The following is a 20,325-nucleotide window of genomic DNA, read 5'->3' on the forward strand; positions in this document are numbered from 1 at the left end:
AACGCTCTTCATTCTGTTGTGCGTGGATGGTGCATGGTGATTAAGACGGCTAAACTCATCACCTAACCTTTCAGCCTATGGATTAACTATTGGATTCAACAGGGTATCGCGCAAAAGTTACCAACTTAGAAATCGGTTTTTGATAATGAGGATCAATCATATGAATGATGCAAAGCCAAAGAAGGTTATGTTTGAATTGACTCACCATACGAAATTATATGAAATACATTGACGGATAAAGAGTGACCCATGTAGGACTCGAACCCACACCCCCGAATACATTTCAGTTGCTCAACCAACTGATATATATATATATATATATATATATATATATATATATATATATATATATATATATATATATATATATATATATATATATATATATATATATATATACTTAAATATATAAATATATATATAAAATATATATATGTGTGCCCAATATATATATATATATATATATATATATATATATATATATATATATATATATATATATATATATATATATATATATATATATATATATATATATATATATAGATGTGTGCCCAAGTTCAGAGGTTGCCATAAAGCCCTTATGGTGATAAGCGGGAGGGCACATTGTATACATTTTGTATATATATATATATATATATATATATATATATATATATATATATATATATATATATATATATATATATATATATATATATATATATATATATATAAATGAAAGTACACAGATGTCTCTTGGAAAATTACAGTGCTCGATGCTAAAGGAGAGCGTTGTAAATAATAATACAAAATTACTTCAAGTACAAAGTAATAATATCTGTTACATGAAAGTGTAGAGCTAAAAACCCGTTCACTTCTGTCTGAAGATTGTAGGATGCAAGAAACTTAAGTAGCAAATATTATTACTTTGTACTTGAAGTAAAATAATTTGTTTATAAATGTATGTATGTATGTATGTATGTATGTATGTATGTATGTATGTATGTATGTATGTATGTATGTATGTATGTATACCTGAGTCGCCACATGAACGCTACATATATTTTTAACAGAGCTCTTTTAACCCATTCTGTTCATTGCACTTGTTCAATTAACTGAGATATGAGCTGTCAGTAGTAATGAGGCCACGTCCATTGGGTGCCTTTAGCAGCCAATCAAATACCCATTGCCTGGAGTGGACGATCCAACATAATAGAGTGTTAAGTAGCGTTCCCAATACATCTGTCCCAATAGTGTGAAGAGGCCACATCTGCATTGGTGAGTCAGTTTTTGTTACACGTCAAATGTGTAGGATCTCTCTCTCTCTCTCTCTCTCTCTCTCTCTCTCTCTCTCTCTCTCTCTCTCTCTCTCATTTGTATAAATTTGTGTATATAGTATTTGACATGATGCTAACGTTTTTCCAATGAACTGCGTCCTGTGTAAAGAAGGAAGAAGGTAGATGTATCGACAGAGGACCAACTAAACGAGAGAGAGAGAGAGAGAGAGAGAGAGAGAGAGAGAGAGAGAGAGAGAGAGAGAGAGAGAGAGAGAGAGAGAGAGAGATGGGGACAGACAGACAAATAGACACGATGATTGAGAAAGAGTAGTTCAGAAGTCAAGTAAAGGAGAGTAAAAGAGAACAGTCTTGAGGTTTTGATAACTCGAAAAGCATTATGTGCAGCAGATCTTTGCCACTTACTGCATTCTGCAAATTAATTTCAAGCCTGGAAGAACTTTCATTATGTTTGCCCAAGCTGCGTGATCGATCATGTTTTATTCGATTGATGGCAACAATAGATGGAATAGTAGAGAAAAGCCGAGCATACAATAACGGAGAGTAATTTGCGATATTTCATTTGATCCGGGAGATAATTACAAATGTTTTATGGTCCTCAGATCCACGTAGTTACTATTTCCCAGCATCTATAGCGCCTGATCGTAGTTTTGGTGATACCCGATTCTAATTACGAGATTGCCGTGGGAGAAGTTAGCCACTTTTCTGCTGAATGAGCAAAAAAAACCCCATAAGCATCACTAAAAGCATTGGAAATTTCATTATTGTTCCATAGAAAAACACAATGAAGACCTTTGGTATTATAGCAGTTGTTGTTGGACTAAGCTCTATCGTTGGAGGAAGTAAGTAACCAACAATTTCCGTCTGTTAACATGGCACCATCAGCGGGCAATCAAGTAAACATGGCCTTAAATGCAATACTGTGAATTGTTTCACCGGTTATCTTCCATTATGGCCATACAGGGAATTATCCAGTGTGGATGATGAACTTGACTATTTTGATCCTCTGATCTAACTCATAGAATGTAATTCGCCTCGTTAAGCCAAGAATAGTTTGCGGAAGAACGGTATCACAGAGTTGAAAAATGGGAAAATCTTGTTCGGTAGTTTCTGCTTGTATTCGTGGAATACAAATTAGTAGTGTGTTTCAGTCGCTTGGCTCACGTTTGTGGACGTTTGCCTGCGATCTTTGTCTTCATCGCCTGCGATATATTGTATTGATATGAGGAAAAGGTAGACTAATAAGTTCACATGTACAATTATTCACTCATTTCTGGCAGTGATAACTATCGAAGAGGGTAGCTTCCGCATCATCGGTCCGGAGTCCTTCACTATCAGTCGCACTGCCGATACAACCATCACTTTCACCGTCACTCTGATGAACAGCCAGGAGGATGAAGCGGCAATCTCCGTCAAACTGTACCTGTCCGACAACGAAGACCTATCCGCCACAGGAGCGACGGTATCGCCGGCTATAGATGTCAATTCTGCCCCGACCGAGGTGCCCGGCATAGAGAGAAAAGGTGATGGCAGTGCCATCTTGACACCTGAAATGACGGCTGATATTCGGATCGAGTCGGCTGAAGAATGTGATGCATATAACAGACTTTGCCTGAAGGTTGAACTAGATAGTGACAGTGTTGTCGACTGCATCAACATGACCGACAATATCAACTGTGGTGGTGAGATTTATCGCTTAGAATGCTATTTACACGTTCCCGTCTATAAATATTATATCGAAAAAAGTTTTGTTTGAAGGAGAAAACATCAAAAACGAATCAGAGTATTAGCAAAGGCAGCAAGTAGACTTACACTTTACAAGGTACAAAGTGTTTTTTGTCCAACTTATTTTTAGATGCGTTAATTATAATCAGCGTTCTTGTTCACATCATTATGAAGATAATTTATTATTATTATTATTATTATTATTATTATTGTTATTGTTATTATTGTCATTGTTGTTGTTGTTGTTGTTGTTGTTGTTTTTGATGATGCTGCTGTTGTAAAGTCACCATCTTTCAAATTATATCGTCTCTTTGGTGTCTTGTGAGCAACAATTCATGTTGTTCTGCTCACTGACACATGCTAAATTGTCAGTCATCAGATCATTACTTCCTCCCTGCTTGTAAGGCTGCATTCACAAAAAATGGTTAGGGGGCTGGAGGAATTCAGGGGGTTTCGAAAATTTTTGGGGTAGTAGAGGGGGGGACTGAAAAATTATGCTTTGTCTGCAGGGGGGGACTTGAAAATTTTTCGGTTCCTTTTGTGTTTTACATTTTCCAAGTTTTTGTACGTCATTCAATGACAAATGAATACCATTTTATGTCATCCAATTGTTGTAATGTTAGTAATAATTTTTAAAAAGTCTAGAACCATTTTGTCACATTTCATGACTTTTATCTCGAAAAAATCTAACTTGTGTGATTTGTCATAAAAAACAAACTTGAGCCTATTAAGGCAGAAGCTGCAACTGTTGATGATTTTTGCCATATTTCTATGCAATATATCACCTACATTTTTTTGTTGTCTCCACAGCATGCTGAAACAAACAATATTCAGTTTGTCGACAAAGTCTGTATATATAAATATGTATTAGGTGATAATTATTAGAGTCCAGACTGACAGTCAGTTGTCAGTGATACAAATGCATGGTACACATACACAGGCTGTGATAGCAAGCTGAATACTGGACAGTTCAACATGCTGTAGGGAGTAGAACAAGAACGCAGTTGTATAAACTGAACAAAAATATTGTCAAAATTATCAAAGTTAATACAGCTACTCCCTACGGGCAGTGTCACTCTTACATACTGCCCTGCTACTGCAGTATCACTGTCACTGCATACCTGAGCAGTGAAAGAGATAGCTCTGACTCTGATGTACATGGTAGTTGAAGAAGAGTTTGGGTCAAATGACGCTCATGACAGTGAAAAATACTTATACCCAAGATTAGGCCAGAGAGCAACACATGGAAGACCAGGGATTTTTGAATTCTGGCATATGAGAATAATCAAATATTAAAGAAAAAAGATAGGGTCACCATGCTTGTTTTCTAAATTTTCAAATTCTCGTCATAAAATAAAACTTTGAACAGTAAAAGACTAAATGAAAGAATATGTGACTCAATGGAATTATTTATTTTTTAATAAAATTTGCCATTATTACACCCAACATTTCTGAGATTGAAACATTTATTTGATGGAATATTGTAACTTTCCAGTATCGGCAATTTTGAATAGCATCTAATTCATATATGTCTTGTACTTTTGAAACAAATTTTTGGTGGGTCACTGTGCTGAGCTTTTTACAATATGGCAATTAGCCAGAATTCACAATTTGCCTACTCTCTCATGATCGTCATTTCGTGTGCTCTTCGGCAGGAGCAATTGACCTGGCCAGAGTTGGATTAACTCAAGTTGGCTTAGACTGATAAATCCAAAAAGTTCACTGATGCGTTTAAAAATGAATCAATTTAAGAACTTGCCTTAGGAATATGACTTTACAAAGTGCTAATAACAGGTAGTCTTGAACACCTGTGAGCGGAACGGCGCAATAAGAGTTTTTTTTTCTGCGCGCACAATTTGAAAGTCTGCGCCCGAGGCGCGTTCTACCTTATTAGTTTACAAGTTTGCAAATTATAACCATTTTCTGCAGTAAACAGAAATAGAAACAGAAATATGAAACAGGACAGATGATAAACGAGGCTGTTCTTGACCTTAACGCGCGAGGATGACAAGAAACTGGTTTTTTACAGTAAAACAGTAAACGCACCGCGTTTAGCACGCGCCTCATATTTGAAATACTTAAACGTTTGATAAACATTTCGTCAACTTCAAGATGACCAGAAAAAGTATTGTGGGAAAGATTTATATTCGGAATATCTTTCCCTGATGTTCATGTTACCTTTATTACCAATACGCTAGGGAGTAAAAAAATAGGGTACATCGGAAAAAGCTCCCACGAAACATTATACCATTTAGTAACATTTAGCATTGTGCTTTAATGAATTCTATTCCATAACGTCTCTGGTGCTGGTGATAGTTTTCGCTATTCTCAGCGGCAAAAGTTGCCAGCAGAAATAGCTACCGTCAAAGTCCCTGTCGAAGGAACGTTTACTTTTCACTTTTTAGCGAAAACAGCACATGACAATAACAATCCAAATAAATGCTATCAATAATTTCATCTCTGTTATCAGCTCGACTTTGCAACTGATGTTCCCCCGCCTTTCTCTTCTCTGTCATTCCGGTCAAACAGGGAACGGTGAAGGTCAAGGGAATGGAGGAGAAAATCCAACGGTGAGAGACCCAGATGAGGAGGGAGATTCCGGTGCCACGCAGGGAGGTCTAGACCCAGCTATAAGAGATCCAGATCTAGGGCAAACCAATGGAATTGCTCTGTCTTTGGGCACCGAACCGTTATTGGCTATCGCAAATACATCGGGTGCCTTGTTAAATGGTGAGTAAACCGTTGTCCGCTGCAGATGTGATCACATGCCCCACGTGCTTATTTGCATATCATCCAACGCAAAATTCTGCGTGATAGTTCAAACCTGTCATCTAATAATTCGAGCGTATTCGCGTTTTAAAAATAACACGGCTTTTATCATATCAAGAATTACACGAGATCGATCACATTGTCGACTTATGTGTGGTCTTCAGTCATGCAATAAGTCCCTGAAAAGACTATATTTTGTATCTCGAAAACCCTCTTCCATCAAATATGATGAAAAATTAGTTAACTTATTAAAAATGGATAAGTAGATATATTACTGCCAATATCGTTCAATGAATATAAAAGAATTCTTTATCACTGTAGTACCAGATCAACATGGCATACGCTACAATCAAAGGGCCAAAATGTTCAATTGTAATGTAGCATTTATTCATCACTTTGCTCCAGTAAAAAGTATATTTGGTTTTATTCTTCTTCACAATGTATGATGAAATACAAAGTAATGACAAAGCAACGCCCAATTCGCTGTTCATAGTACAAACCCACTCTTTAAATGATTCAAGCGTATTCGCTTTTATAAAAATAATACAGTTTTTATCGTATCGAAGATAATATAAGATCGGGCTTTCCCCATCGAGGAAACTTTCTCTGCACTGTTCGCTCATGAACACAATTCAACTTACCCCTGGTATAACATGTCCTGTCTGTAATAACATCACACATTAGACAAATACAGGCCTTATGGACAAGTTGGGTATTAGCCATTTTAACATGGGTGAGGAAATACGACAAGAAATATTTTACAATCGATTAAAAAGTAAAAAATTGCATCATGGAATATTTCAACAGCTACTGCTAACAACGCTTGATCACCTATTTCAACAAAATATGATAGTAAAAGGCGAATAATCGATCGATGTGTTCTTTTAAATAACAATCAACTACAGACTTTCTAATTTGAAACTTTATTGTTCCCAGTAATCACCATTCACCGAGTATCATGATTAGTGTCCCGGTTGCTTAGCAACAAACACTATTTATATGAATATGATAAGAGTGGCTTCATCAAAAGCTGCAGCCAATCTACATGTTACGCACTGTCGACGCTGGCTTTCCAAGTGTCAATCATACCTTCACTACACCATCTCGAATACATATTCAGTGAAAACTTTGTATTGCCTTAACAAATGATTAGGTCCAATAAAATACATCTGCATTTCCGGTAACCCAACTACCCCATTGAAAACTCTCCGACCTAACTTTTTTGCGTTTTGAAAAATCACGGGACGCATGATCTTGCCAAATTTTGCTGTTGGTGATGGGTCACACCTAGATAAAAACGAATAATTTATGATTCCCGACCGAACAACTTAATCACCTAGGAATTATAAACGGCGACAGACAATATGTGTATACCTTGTTAGTACGCGAACTTCGTAATCGTTAGCGATTCAGAGGGGCACACATAAGTAAGGGCTGATTAATATGTATACCCAGAGGACGTTAGCGACAAAAGTTACCGATGTTTAGGGTACAAAGGTCAGTTGAAGCGCCCAGCAAGTAAACGAGGGAGGCTTTGTGAATACGAGTAAGGTTGATTAGAATATAGAGTCAGGAGCGCATAGCGTTGGGACTTGGCATCTGGGAATAACAGCTTTTTGGCGTGTAGAGATCGACTGCTTTTCTCATTGATTTGTGGCTGGTCAGCCTCTAGAGTCATCGATGTCAGGTGTGTAAGCGCGGTGTTTCTGAGGAAATGGAGTTAGGCTGGGAAAACGAGAAATATGGTCAATAGGAGTAAGATGCATGGTTCATACGACATTTCTGAGGGCACATTGTGGACTCAAACCTAATATCTAACCAGTCAAATTTCGTTGCTATAGCGCTCTATTGTAAGATAATGCACACGATAGGCAAGCTGTATGGCGTTATCTTGAACAAAAGCTTCCATTTTCAACTCTATCTGCTTACCTTCCAGCCATTCATTTTATTTAGATCGAAGTAACACTCTCTCTGGTCAACCTTTCTAAGCCACTAAATCCGTCAGAGTTCCTCATTACCTGTTGATCTGATGGTAACTTATCGAATCTCTTTCAGAAGAATCTCATGCAATGGTTACTGCGTCAAATTCTGCAGCTGTGTTTGGATTGGTCGCGACTGTGTTCGCCATGTGGTGCAGCATTTGAACAACTCACAATGTATATCCATTCATGGTGAGTACGGACAATGGCATCCATCGCCCATGGTTAGAAAGATGCAGCTGATAGCAAAGAAAATGTTTACAGTGGACTTCTCATTTTGAAAATGAATAATGTCAAATCTAGTGAATGTAAGTGATGCTTCCAAATGACACAGGCTCAGAATATCAAGACAACTCAGTCAAATGAGCACAAGCTTTTTTCAGACCCAGATTTTCAAAATGCAGTGCGCCATCAAATACATGTCATGATAGTTTGTTGGTATATTGCTGTGAACTTTAAATCAATTTTCTTTTTTTTTTCACAGATTATCACATGGTTAAGATTCGATTAAACGGCTTACTGTCATACTTATGTAAATATGTGGAGCTCCTTAGGATGCTCCGATATATCGACTGGACAGTCACGGTTAAATTGACAACGAGTTTATTCCTTAGCATAGTTGTTTTGGCTGTCCTTGCAACCACTACGTATTATGACGGCACTATGGATGACAAAGAATGAGACACATTCGGCATATTTAGAACATTTTGCAAAACGCTGGGCTACCTTTCTCTTGGGGAGTAATGAGTAATTGTACCATCATCGGGGAATTCGTACAAAAGACCCGCTTGGATGATCTTGAATAGTGATGCAGCTCATCGTGGACCCAGTGTTGTTCAGTCTTGACTCACATTCGATAAAACGTGTCTTGTTTAAAGAATGACTCCGTTCCCGAAACATACTTTTGGTTCAAATGTTTAAAACTCTAAGATAGTGTCACAGTTTTGGAAGTTTACCGATGACTTCTCCCGCCTAACACCATTTCACACGACAGGGGAGCTGCTTGATGTAAAAATGAAACAGTGAAGCAAATATATGTAGATTAATTAATTAATTAATTAATTAAATCGACACAATAACGTTCACATCAGCCGTTCTTGCGTAATAAATCTGCACACTCATTCATGATTATGATAAATATACATAAGTGACATTTAGGAGGATATATCCTTCTATAAAATATCTCTCAGATGGAAGACCGGTTTGAACCGGCTCTGACTGGTTTGCAATCTGTTTAAAGTGGTCAGTTGTCCATGGAGGGATTCAAAGTGATTTTTTATATAACACTATTGGAACTAATTTGGGATAATTGGATTTTCATATTTTTCGAATTTCTCAAAAGTGTTAGGTGCCGTATAGCTGAATGTTGTTATAATAATAATAATAATATTGCAAATTACTCATAAATTCAAGTGTGTAATGTAAAAAGAAAAGCAGATGAGATTATATTTGTAGATTAAATCGGCATTACTTCACAATCCAATTATCCCAAATTAGGTCCAATCGTGTTATACACGTATCAGATGATTTTTTCCCAATATTTTCTTTAACTTACATATGCAAATTAGCATGGATTTTTGAGAAGCTGGAAGAAGTATTTAATTCTGTATCATCTGTATCATCTAATGTTATTTTAATTTTGCTCAGCTTGAGCTTCTCAAAAGTTTCTCTTCTCAGCTTGATGCCAAATTGTCGTCCCGCTCTGTATGTTTCCTTTTTAACCCTCCATAAAAATAGTGTTTACAGTATGTACCTTGTCCGGGACCTGTAAATGTGCCTTTTCGTTACAATGCTTTGAACAGAAGTGCTTCTCTCACTTTAACCAATTTTAACTGCTGGTGAGATATGAACTTGGCAGGATGAAATCCAAAAGCCCCCTTCTTAGATATCATTTACTCCAGCAATTTTAAGAGACCTGATGGCGGGTACAGCTCGGCTTAATTTATTGCTAATTGCATAGAGCACCACATACTTCACAAAAACACCAAGTAATCGTTTATTAAATGTTAGTGGCGGCAGTATGCTGTAGCAATCCAAACTGTGAAAAAAGAAAGGTATCTTCGTTCTTAATATAACCCGAAAATAGGTAACTTAGTTAAAAATGGAAATCTGATATACATTCAACAAATAAAAGTCTCTATCGCCAGACGGAACTATAGACAAAGGATAGGAGAGCCATCGCACGATAAGGCAGAGAAAAGATATTATGACCAACAATAGACTTGCTCGAGAAATTGTTTCATAGTACTCAAAACGCGCGGTGGACGGGCGAGTAGGTAGAGAATGTATGACATGCTACGACAGTGTCTTATACTCGCTGTCTCTTGACACTGTGATTTTCAGTGTACAGGAACAAAATGGCCGCGGCTCTCACGAGATTTCCTCCCTCGTACTGAAATTTAATAAAAGGTGGTTTACACCAAAAAAGGTGGTTACATAAATACGTCCCAGTGTGGGGTGGAAGAACTCAACGCTTGTAAACTATAAAATTGTCATCGAGGAGTGTCAATAATGGTTTCATACAGGAAAGTAGTACAAAGAAGTACATTTTTGCTGTCAACGAAAGAAAGCTCACCATATGAGATTTACCTATGATCCAACAACATTTTGGAAATTTCGAACATCTGCAGTGTTCGTGGAAGAAGGCACTGTTGAATTTTATATAGTGTTAGAAATGCTACATCGATGACAGATCACTGGAAAAACATATCTTTGTCTATTGATTGTCATGGTGAAAGAAAGTTGAAAAAAATATCTCGATCCTTCGAGCACTTTAACATCTGCGCGTTTTAATTGCATATTATTTAAAGTGAAAGAAATCAGACATTGACATACTCTGTCGTTTCATTCGAGCTTTATTACGACAGAAAATCCCTGATCTTTATGACAAAAAGCCTCTTAGCTTTTACAAAATAATATTGGCACAAACATCATCGTACAGAATGTTTCTTGATACCACATACAGTGACTGCTATTTACTCTGTATTGTGTTCAGTATGATAAGAACTTGTCGATATAAGTCTGGATATGGAAGTCATACATAATAAAATCATTCACGTTGCTGAACAGATGTGTCGATTCGTCTAATCTTATGAATATAATAAGTCACACAGTCTTGTCCTTGTTCCAATTAACCAAAAGGCAATATATAGATCAATTTTCCCCAGTTAGAAACATTATGTCACTTTATCTAATAATGCAGATCGGCGTGTGAACTGAATGTGTATATTGAACACCATGTCAAAGTGTCTTTGACTCCACTTAAACTAAACTGCCAACATATGGTGCAATAGCGAAAATGGGAAAGAAAGTTCGAAAGATTATGCCTTATTCTTAATTTGGGCAAAATCCAATTATCATATCATAAAATGGGATACTGATAACTTTTATTTAATGCTTTGTTAATGAGTGTATCAAAAATTAAGGCATTTAAGTTGTCATTTAATGTCACTGATAACAATCGAGGTACCGTTGATATCATTGAACGTGTCACCGAAGAAAGAGACCACATGTTTATAGAAGAATATGTACTCTTTGTCAAATAATGGGCACCTGCAAGATAAGTGTCGTCATGGTTTAGTTCTTTATTTGAGGTAACAGATTTCAAAGGAAGAAATCAAACATGGAGACATCACTTCTTCTTCTTCTTCGTCGGTGTAGGTAATGATCCCATATACTTGGAGATAATCGTCAACATTACCTCGTCTGCTCCACCTCCGATTGACATTAACCTGTTCAAAATAAAATACAATGGATTAACTATCATCTGTGATCTTATTTCAAAATCTTTGTTTGGCGTTTTGTGTTTTCATTATTCGAAATAATGTAAAATTACTGAAGGCTCATCAACACAGCCTGTCTCTGTGCAGCCAGAACCGTTTTTGTAAGAAACAGACTTTATTTCCAGACCAAAATTCGTCTCAGGCTGTTTTTAATAACATTGCAAATCACATGAATTCAGGCTAAGGTAGTCTGATTTAATTTGGATGGCTAAATTTCTCCCGGGTACGAAAGAAAACAGAAAAATTGTAGACATGTATCAAGGTACAACAATGATATAGCTTTAAATTCATACCAATAAATTATATTGATCAATCAAATTTCATTGAAGATAAATGAATTTTGAACAAACTGGGCAGCAAAAGCATTTTGGTTATCAATATCAGTGATTTGTAATCTATAAATTTTCGAAAGCACTTTAATTTTGTGAATGACTTCGACTTTTTAAGAAAGAACACGTAAGCAGTAATAAGTACAGAAGGTCAACCGTATGCCTTGTCTATGTTTGAATAATGTACAGTTTGAGCTCAAGTGATCTGGATTTTCTTTTGCTCAGTGCTTTTTAAAATAATAAAGGGTATCACTGGATCTCACCATGAGCAATGCTGAAAAGAACAATTGGATACTGTTTATTTCAATGATGGGGGAAAAGAAGGAACACCCCACATACCTGAAATCCCTGTAGTATCTGCTGATGAGCACATCATCTGTAAAACCCATTCCACCCCAGTATTGCAGACAAGCATCGGCTGTTTCTCTGACTAACCTTCCACTTTTCAGCTTAGCCATGGAGGCAAGTCTAGTGATGTCCTTACCCTGAAGGTACATGGCTGCAATGGTGGAGATGAAAAACAAAAGTAAAAATGAATATTTAATAGCTTTTTTGTTTGCCACAAAATAAATATATGAACCCTTTTGCCTTATGTAGTGATCAAATATCGAATTAGATTTCATAGAGGGATCAAATGTGAAACTGGATATTTGGACTCTGAAAAAATTCATGTTGTGGCTTGAATTCCAAGTCAACAATACAGCTCCTTTTTGCGTGTGTCCTCATTTCACAAATTTACATTAAGGTTATTCATATCGATAGAATAATTGGGCAATTATTTTCACTGTCCATGACAACCTTCCTTTCTTGGGGTCCATGGCAGTAAAAGTCAACATTTGGTACAAATGTTAATGATAATAATCAGGGTTTTGTGACACATACATCTAGTTTGGTAAGAGTCACATAATAATTTATTTGTACTCACCTGTGGCACGGTATATCAAAGACCTTAAGAGTTCCAGTTCTGTCTCAAGTTCAGCCAGTCTGAAATGTACGGATTGATTGTCAAGGATGGACTTTCCAAATGCTTTCCGCTGTTTGGTGTAGTTAATTGTCTCTGATATCATATCCTGTATTGGAAGTAACACTGTGAAGAAGAAAAAACAAAACATATACTTTTAGTTTTCATGTAGTTTCAGTGTGATCACTTTTCAATTTCTACAATAAGAATCCGAAATCCGAAATCCGAAACTTTTATTACACAAAAATTTCGCATCTTTCTTTTTCAGTTGAATCTTTTACATGTACTGTTTCCGATAATACTTGACGTCACAAAATAAATACAGCCAGCTGGGACGTAACATTGTATTCTATTTTCCAACCATACAAATAATAGTGTTGAGCTAAGAATCCTTTCACTTCAGTCTGAAGATTGCAGGATGGTGAAGTAATTTTTGTTATTATTCATACCGCTCCGAGCACTGTAATTTCCCACGAGGACACACACGGACACACAGACACAGTCACAGACAGACAGACACATACGTACATATATATATATATATATATATATATATATATATATATATATATATATATATATATATCTCGAAGTAAAGAGATGTCCTCGTGGGAAATTACAGTGCTCAATGTTAAAGCAGAGCTTTATAAATAAATAAACAGATTACCTCAAGTACAAAGTAATGAAATCTATTCCTTAAGTTTCATGCATCTTGCAATCCTCAGATAGAAGTGAAAGGATTACTAGCTCGACACTCTAACATATATGATTGGGACGAACCTTTCTATTTGTAGGTGGTGTTAAAATTCGATAAATAATATTTGTTTTGGTGGCGACATTTTGAAACCAACTCAGAGCGTCTGTTTAACAGTGTAGATTTGTCAGCATTGATAATGTGCAGCTTTTCTGATATACAAAAATTACATCGCTTGTTCATGTTAGAGTAGCTCAATTCTTTATCAATGATTGACCATGAAATGTCGAATATTCGATAAATCAAATGCAGATATTGTCCTCAGCAAATATAGTTTGCTTTTTAACCCTTTTTATATGCTGAATTATGCTTATTTCAACAGAAGTTGGGGGTTAAGTAATCGGAGACACATCCTAGGATATAACATCATTGCTTAGGACCTCATGATGCTGCTCTAAAAACCCAAGGAGGCAGTTATCATGTAAAGATTAGGGCCTTGAGATCATGATAAAATGAGCGTTTTTGTTGTGGTTAATGTCAATGTATCCAAACTTAGATGAATTGCTCACCTACGCATGCCATCAAAATTCTTTCCACCTGGAATTGCAACATCTGGTATGTAAATCCCATGCCCTCTTGTCCAATCAGATAGCTCTGTGGTATTCTGACGTCTTCAAAGTAAATTTCAGCAGTGTCTGAGGAGTTCATTCCTAGCTTCTTAATTTCCCTGGACTTGGTGACACCTGATGAACCGTACACCCAGTAATGTTGTAGAATATGTCACACAATATTTGGCACTAATTTTATCCGATATCTTGAACTTAAAATATTTGATTCACTCCATAAGTCATATCGGAGTACTCAATGTTCAGATAGTCCATACAACCCTCCCTGTATTCTAGATGAATTGTTGATGGTGGCTTTGAATTACTGTCTGGACTTCAAGCATTGTAAATATTATAAACGCAGTATTTAATGGTAAATACAGCCTGTAATTCTATAATAGGAATGGTGAATGGAAGACTTAAGTAGTGTTTGTCAATAAAACAATACAGCGCACTCAAATAACAAGTATACCACTCGATTTTGACCGTTTCACTCATACGCAAGATTGATATCGAGAACCTGTTAATTCTACCAAGTTCTCATCGTATACCCTTGCCTTTGGTGTAAATTATTACTTGAATAATGAACAAAAGGTGTCTTGATTTAAGTTTTTAACCCTTTCATCCCTACTATACTTCGTGTAGGTTCAGCCATCTCAGTGAAAACAATGTAAATATATCAAAATTTGATTGTGAAAGGCCTAAACGGTATTCGATTCAACAGAGCAATGATAAGACTTTCAAAGAAATGCAAGCCCAACTCGCCAAGAGTTTGAACTTTTAGTTATCAAGATTCGAAAATTGAGCAATGTTTCAACTACAGTTTCTCCTTCACAGAATACAGGTTGTATGTGGAACTGAATTTGTTGTGAAGTGATTCATTTTCCAGAACAAGCAATCACTAATCAACAACAACAATAACAATGTATGGCATGGCTGTAATGTTTCCCGCATTTTTAACTCAAATATCCGGGTTTTGATAGTACTCCAGGACAGAAACAGGTCTGCAGTGAAATTGACTGATGACGCACTGAAGTTCAAAGATGTTAATGAAAAATTGTTACATGTTCTATTGGTAGTGATGTTTTACCTTTGGTATCAAGGGGAACACAGATCATTGATTTATTCAGATGCGGGGGCCCATCACCAGTGTTAGCCAGCAAGCACATCCAATCTGCTTGAATCCCATTGGTTATCCACATCTTACCACCATTGATGATGTAATCACCGCCTTTCTTGACTGCTGTGGTTTTGATGCCTGGATAGTGAAATTTCTAGCGGATAATCTAAACTTTAGGCAAGCCTGAATAGTAATACGACACTGCTGAGCATTTCAAAAATTCAGTTTTAACATAACATGTAATAGTGTCTTCTGGAAGGAGGGGGATCTAGCATTGTCTACGTGTGCTTTGTTTATTCAGTGAATCAGCACGATCAAACTCTCACATAATATGAAATCCATTAACTTATTCCAATATACCATACAGTTAATTTACACTCGAGGATAAAAGATTGAGTGATTAATTGGTAAAGGAACGCATGCATATAAGTTAGTTCTCTGTGAGTCAAAAACTGTACGGTATATCTCCCTGCCTTTCTCATCGATAAAAAGCTTGGCATACCGGGTGATTATCTGGATATTTTGTACTTTCTTCCGACCAAACACATTAGGAATTTATGATTTTAATCTAAAGTACACAAAGTGGTAAAATTAGGGCATGAGTTAAAACAAACAATATTTTTGTGATGATTTGTTCGCAATGCGAACAACCTTGCTATTTTTGTGAAAGTTTCATTGTTTGAGAATCAAGTTCAGAAATATGCTGTCTTTGTTCTATGAGATTCAACAATTTGAAATATCTTAATGTCGAATTGGGCGGGTATGGGTACAAGAAATACATGTCATTCTCAAAATTAACAGTTGTATTTATGGTATATAATTAGGTTTTGTTCATGCTTGATGGACGATCGACCTGACGAGAGAGATTTTGAGAACGTTTCTGATGACCTTGAAGTGTGTAATACCGAGTCTTTGTCGCTCAAAACAAACATTCAGTACATAGTTTTTGTTTTATGACAAGTCGGCCCTTTATATTGGCCCTGTAAGTTTATATCTTGTAAGAATGTTAGTTCGCTTTGTACAGTAGCAGTGTTACCTACTAGCCACATCTGAACCACTTCCAGTTTCACTGACTCCAAGACAAGCAACCATCTCTCCTTTGATGGTAGGTTCTAAAAACAGCTTCTTTAATTCATGGGAACCAAAACTAGAAAATACAAATAATTTATTGAGATTGAGATATGACATCACTGATATTCCCTGAAAACAGACGGTTGTTGACTTCGATTAAGGCTGTTTCTTGTCAAAACGGCCAATTCCACTGTCTTTTTGCTGTACTTGAGAGAGCTGTGTTATACTTCGTTCATCCTTTGTTATGCTAAGGGACGAAGTTCATGGTCAAAACTCTTTTAATTATTTGAAGGCCATGGACGGTCATCACCGCAAAGTTTGATATAAATTAGACCTGTCAGACTTGTCTAAGCCTATTTGACATTAGAAGAAAGAAGAAAAGAAGTGATGTAGTCTCAGGGGAAGCAAAAAGAGTTGTAACAGTTGAAGAATTCTTATTTAAAAATACAATAATAACGTAAAAAGTGATCATGTATTTTGAATGAGTTCTCTCAGGTAACACTTGTCCTGGCGAAGTTCATTATCAGCTCAAGTTGCTTGAAACCACTGAGACATAACATGTCCCGTAAATGGTATGCCAACATGAAGTACATAAAATGAGTACCTGGTGAGGCCTGGTGTTGCTACGTCTGCCTGCATACCGATCGATAAAGGCAAACCACCACATCGGATTCCGCCGAGCTCCTCCGTGAAAGCCATAGTGTAGGAGAAATCTAAACCCATCCCACCATACTCTGTTCGTAAATTTAAAAAAAAAATGTTTATTAGATGCTAGATATATGTGTTCATTATTGAAGTACAGACAAGTATGCAAGGTATATACCTAGTAACCTTATACATACTCTTACAAAAGAATAAAAAAACGTAAGCTTACAGTCCATACGCATTGCTTTTAGGATGGCACATGAAAGTAAAACACGTTGCATTACACTTCAAATATCGTATTGAGATCTTAACTACAGTTTGGTACTATCTAATTATGATGAAAGGTGAATGAGCAATTAAAGTAGCCAGGTTGATTTTGATAGCTGTACGTTACAAATGAATACAAAAATTTAGGAGAATGCTTCTTGTGGATATATCAATACCTCCCAACTCATTTTGTTCTTCGCAGGTGATAGGTCTATGGCTTGTTTTGATTCATTCGAGCAAAGAGAAAATAACATTTTCAAAATCTACCCTTTATCACAATGAAAAGTAATGTTCATCGGGCTAAAACAGAAAATGACAACCATTCTACTTTTTAAATATCAGCAGCTTCGAGGTGATATACCCGTAAATTCCAACGCTTCCTTTGGTTGCTCATTGATCCATTAAATTTTTTATCATGAGAGATAACAAGAATTTTAATGTCTTTGAGCAGCAAAGCAAGAGAAGAAAACCGTGAAATTTCATTGTTGACATCTAAATTAACTGTAGACTTTTTACAATATTTTCGGTTCGACTGTTTAAAGGTATTATTTCAAAAATCAGACCTCTGAGCATGGGAAGTGCACGGGCAGAATGATAAAATATTCTTTTGATAGCTGTATTCATGAATCAAACGATAAAATTACAAAGGCTAGTACTTGAACGTTGCCTACCTTTTGGTCTGTTGATGCCAAGGAATCCGGCGTCACCCATTTTCTTGAAGAGATCATGTGCCGGAAATCTCTTAGCAGCCTCCCACTTGTCGACAAAGGGGCTAATTTCCCTTTCAATAAACTAGGAAGAAGACAATTGACTTAGGTTTAACCCACAGACAGAAGAAAAAGGGGTATTTATCTCAGCAAAGTTTCCGTCGTGGTTATTTAGGATTGATTATAAGCTTAAGTGTTAATATGATGTTGAGACAGTGTGCAAAACTGTCCTCTATAAAGGACATACATCTTAGCTAAATGATAAAGGAGGGCAAGGCTAACATATTGGTCCAAAGTTAGAAAATTTTCATGACAGTCTTGTACTTAAAGTAGTATGCGCCTCGAAAGTAAAGGACATTTGCTCAAACTTTTCTCAAAATCAAGAGTAATAATATTTTCGATATTTTGATGCACCAGCAGAAGCGCCAAAACAGTCAATGGCAGAAGTCAGTAATTTCACTCATTTGTCTGTGTATATGTCAACTTACATGTTTACAAAGTTAATCGTCTAAATATATACGAGTATGTGCAACAATTCAAGTTGTGAAAGGGGCAATATCGGATTAAACTATTAAAGACTTCTTCCTTGTTCACCGTTTTGTCTAAAAGTCCCTCGACATGACCTATTTAATGTACCGTTGTACCGTTGTTCACGAAATCATTCTTTTCAGTTTGAATTCGGTAAAATAACGGATATCTTTGCATGGCTAAATTTGGTTTGGTTAACTTTCAAAATGGTCAGAAAAATATTATGGCAGTTTACGCCCGGTTACGATTTTTGAATTGCAAATGATCTATTAGTGCCGTACTGGACTGCCCTTTGAAAAGAGGCGATCGATAATTGGGTCACTATGACCCAGACATAGTATGGCCTCTTTCAACAGGGTACTGCCATTTTACCTCTCACGGGCATAGCCAAAATTGAAACGATTTGTTTCAGGTCAGACGTTTTTCGGTTGAACGTGTACTTAAAAGGTAACAGTATTCTACACTCGCAGAAAATAAGAAATGTCTGCCGTATGACACATGTACATGTATCTCTGTATCTCTGAACATAGCCCTACGTGAATGTAGTATCCGTTGCTGCTATACCTCCGTGTATATGTCGTGTCGCGCGCGAGTGTCGGGCCATTGTCACTGTTGACTACGCCGTCTCCCTGCTCGGAGGCGGCCTGCCCCCAACGGCCGAGCACTTGCAACATAGGGCTTCTCTGAACAGAGAATTGCTATCGGTTGCTAAGCCTGCTGTGGGTGTCAGAAGTACCCCGGTGAACTATAGCTGTATAGGCTATATCAAGCACTCCCTTTTGTGAAATTTTAGGTTGACCGTAGGGTATTGTTCGATAATGCAAATTATGAGAGTGACTATTAATGACGTGCATCGACCGGCCAGCTGACATGACAATGGGGTCATCTGCGCTACAACTCGACATCGTACAAACATCTGCGGCTATGGCTATGGTAGCGCTGGCAATTGTAAACTGCACCTTTGGCCAGCTTTGTTCTCCTCTGTAGACTTGCATACACTACACACCGCCATTTACTGGGTGCCGTATGCAGGCTAATATATGCATTGCGGACACTGGTACACATAACGGGTGCCTGGAACAGTGTCGTGCGTTCAAAGTGCAAGTGCGTTATTACCTTGTTTACGGCACGACGAAGCTCTACATGGCTCTCGTTGAATATCCCTTCCTCAGTGATATCTCCGGGTAATTCTCCTTCAAGGGAACTTGATGTGTAGCTTGACAGGCACCCCCTCGGGAGGCGCCCGACAATACTCGATACCTTCGATGGCAAGATGGTGCGTCGCGCCGCTCGTGTCAAAATACCGAGGGCCATCTTGTAGGCTAAATGGGTCAGCGAATGAGAAACCTGTGTGTAATAAAGGTCATATCAGGTCATAAAAGCAACACCTGTTCACAACAAAAGGCAAGTTGTCATTCTATATTATGGTTGGAAAATATATGTTGACAGCATGACCTGTATCGGGCAAACTTTATAAGAACCGGAAATAAAGCAGTGTCGTCTACACAGCCGAATATGCAGCCTGAAAATATATTATCATTTTTTTCAATAAATGTATTTGATACAACGAGCCATGCATCTGATGTATGTATACAATAAATGTTATTGATATTAATGTTAAAGCTTGTAAATGCTAAAGCTTGTAATACAAAAATTGCCTGCGTCATGATCCGAGGTGAAAATCAGACTAGTCAGGATTTGACAGTATCAAGTTGCACATGTAGACATTTCAGATGCAAATTAAAAAGTGTTTAGAATCTGGTGACACATTCTCTATGTGAAGAAAAAATTGGAAGAGTGATTTTCCTGTACAAAAAGCAACTTTATAGTTTTGACTCAACGGTTTTTTTCACAGTACCGTTGATA

The 20,325-nt window shown here is 36.9% G+C and overlaps 2 protein-coding genes across 3 annotated transcripts; one reads left to right on the top strand and one right to left on the bottom strand.

Annotated features, from left to right (window-relative positions):
* The first annotated feature begins 1,176 nt into the window (after window positions 1-1,176).
* LOC139124082 (uncharacterized) lies at window positions 1,177-8,835 on the top strand. 2 transcript variants are annotated; one of them, XM_070690214.1, is made up of 6 exons: window positions 1,177-1,260; window positions 2,053-2,119; window positions 2,558-2,959; window positions 5,532-5,732; window positions 7,830-7,942; window positions 8,235-8,835. In XM_070690214.1, the coding sequence occupies exons 2-5, from the start codon at window positions 2,062-2,064 to the stop codon at window positions 7,913-7,915; spliced, it is 747 nt and encodes a 248-aa protein (XP_070546315.1). In that variant the 5' UTR covers window positions 1,177-1,260; window positions 2,053-2,061; the 3' UTR covers window positions 7,916-7,942; window positions 8,235-8,835. The 2 variants fall into 2 exon arrangements, with proteins under 2 accessions (XP_070546315.1, XP_070546314.1); XM_070690213.1 differs by having other exon boundaries at window positions 1,182-1,260; window positions 7,827-7,942.
* Window positions 8,836-10,587: 1,752 nt separating this feature from the next.
* Window positions 10,588-19,976, bottom strand: LOC139124080 (probable acyl-CoA dehydrogenase 6). The gene is made up of 9 exons (XM_070690212.1): window positions 19,576-19,976; window positions 17,896-18,016; window positions 16,917-17,046; window positions 16,282-16,388; window positions 15,212-15,379; window positions 14,086-14,259; window positions 12,787-12,948; window positions 12,201-12,360; window positions 10,588-11,481 (listed from the first exon to the last, which is right to left on the bottom strand). The coding sequence occupies exons 1-9, from the start codon at window positions 19,771-19,773 to the stop codon at window positions 11,382-11,384; spliced, it is 1,320 nt and encodes a 439-aa protein (XP_070546313.1). The 5' UTR covers window positions 19,774-19,976; the 3' UTR covers window positions 10,588-11,381.
* Window positions 19,977-20,325: the final 349 nt, after the last annotated feature.

Source organism: Ptychodera flava (assembly GCF_041260155.1).
Source record: "Ptychodera flava strain L36383 chromosome 23 unlocalized genomic scaffold, AS_Pfla_20210202 Scaffold_23__1_contigs__length_28996876_pilon, whole genome shotgun sequence".
Classification (NCBI taxonomy): domain Eukaryota; kingdom Metazoa; phylum Hemichordata; class Enteropneusta; family Ptychoderidae; genus Ptychodera; species Ptychodera flava.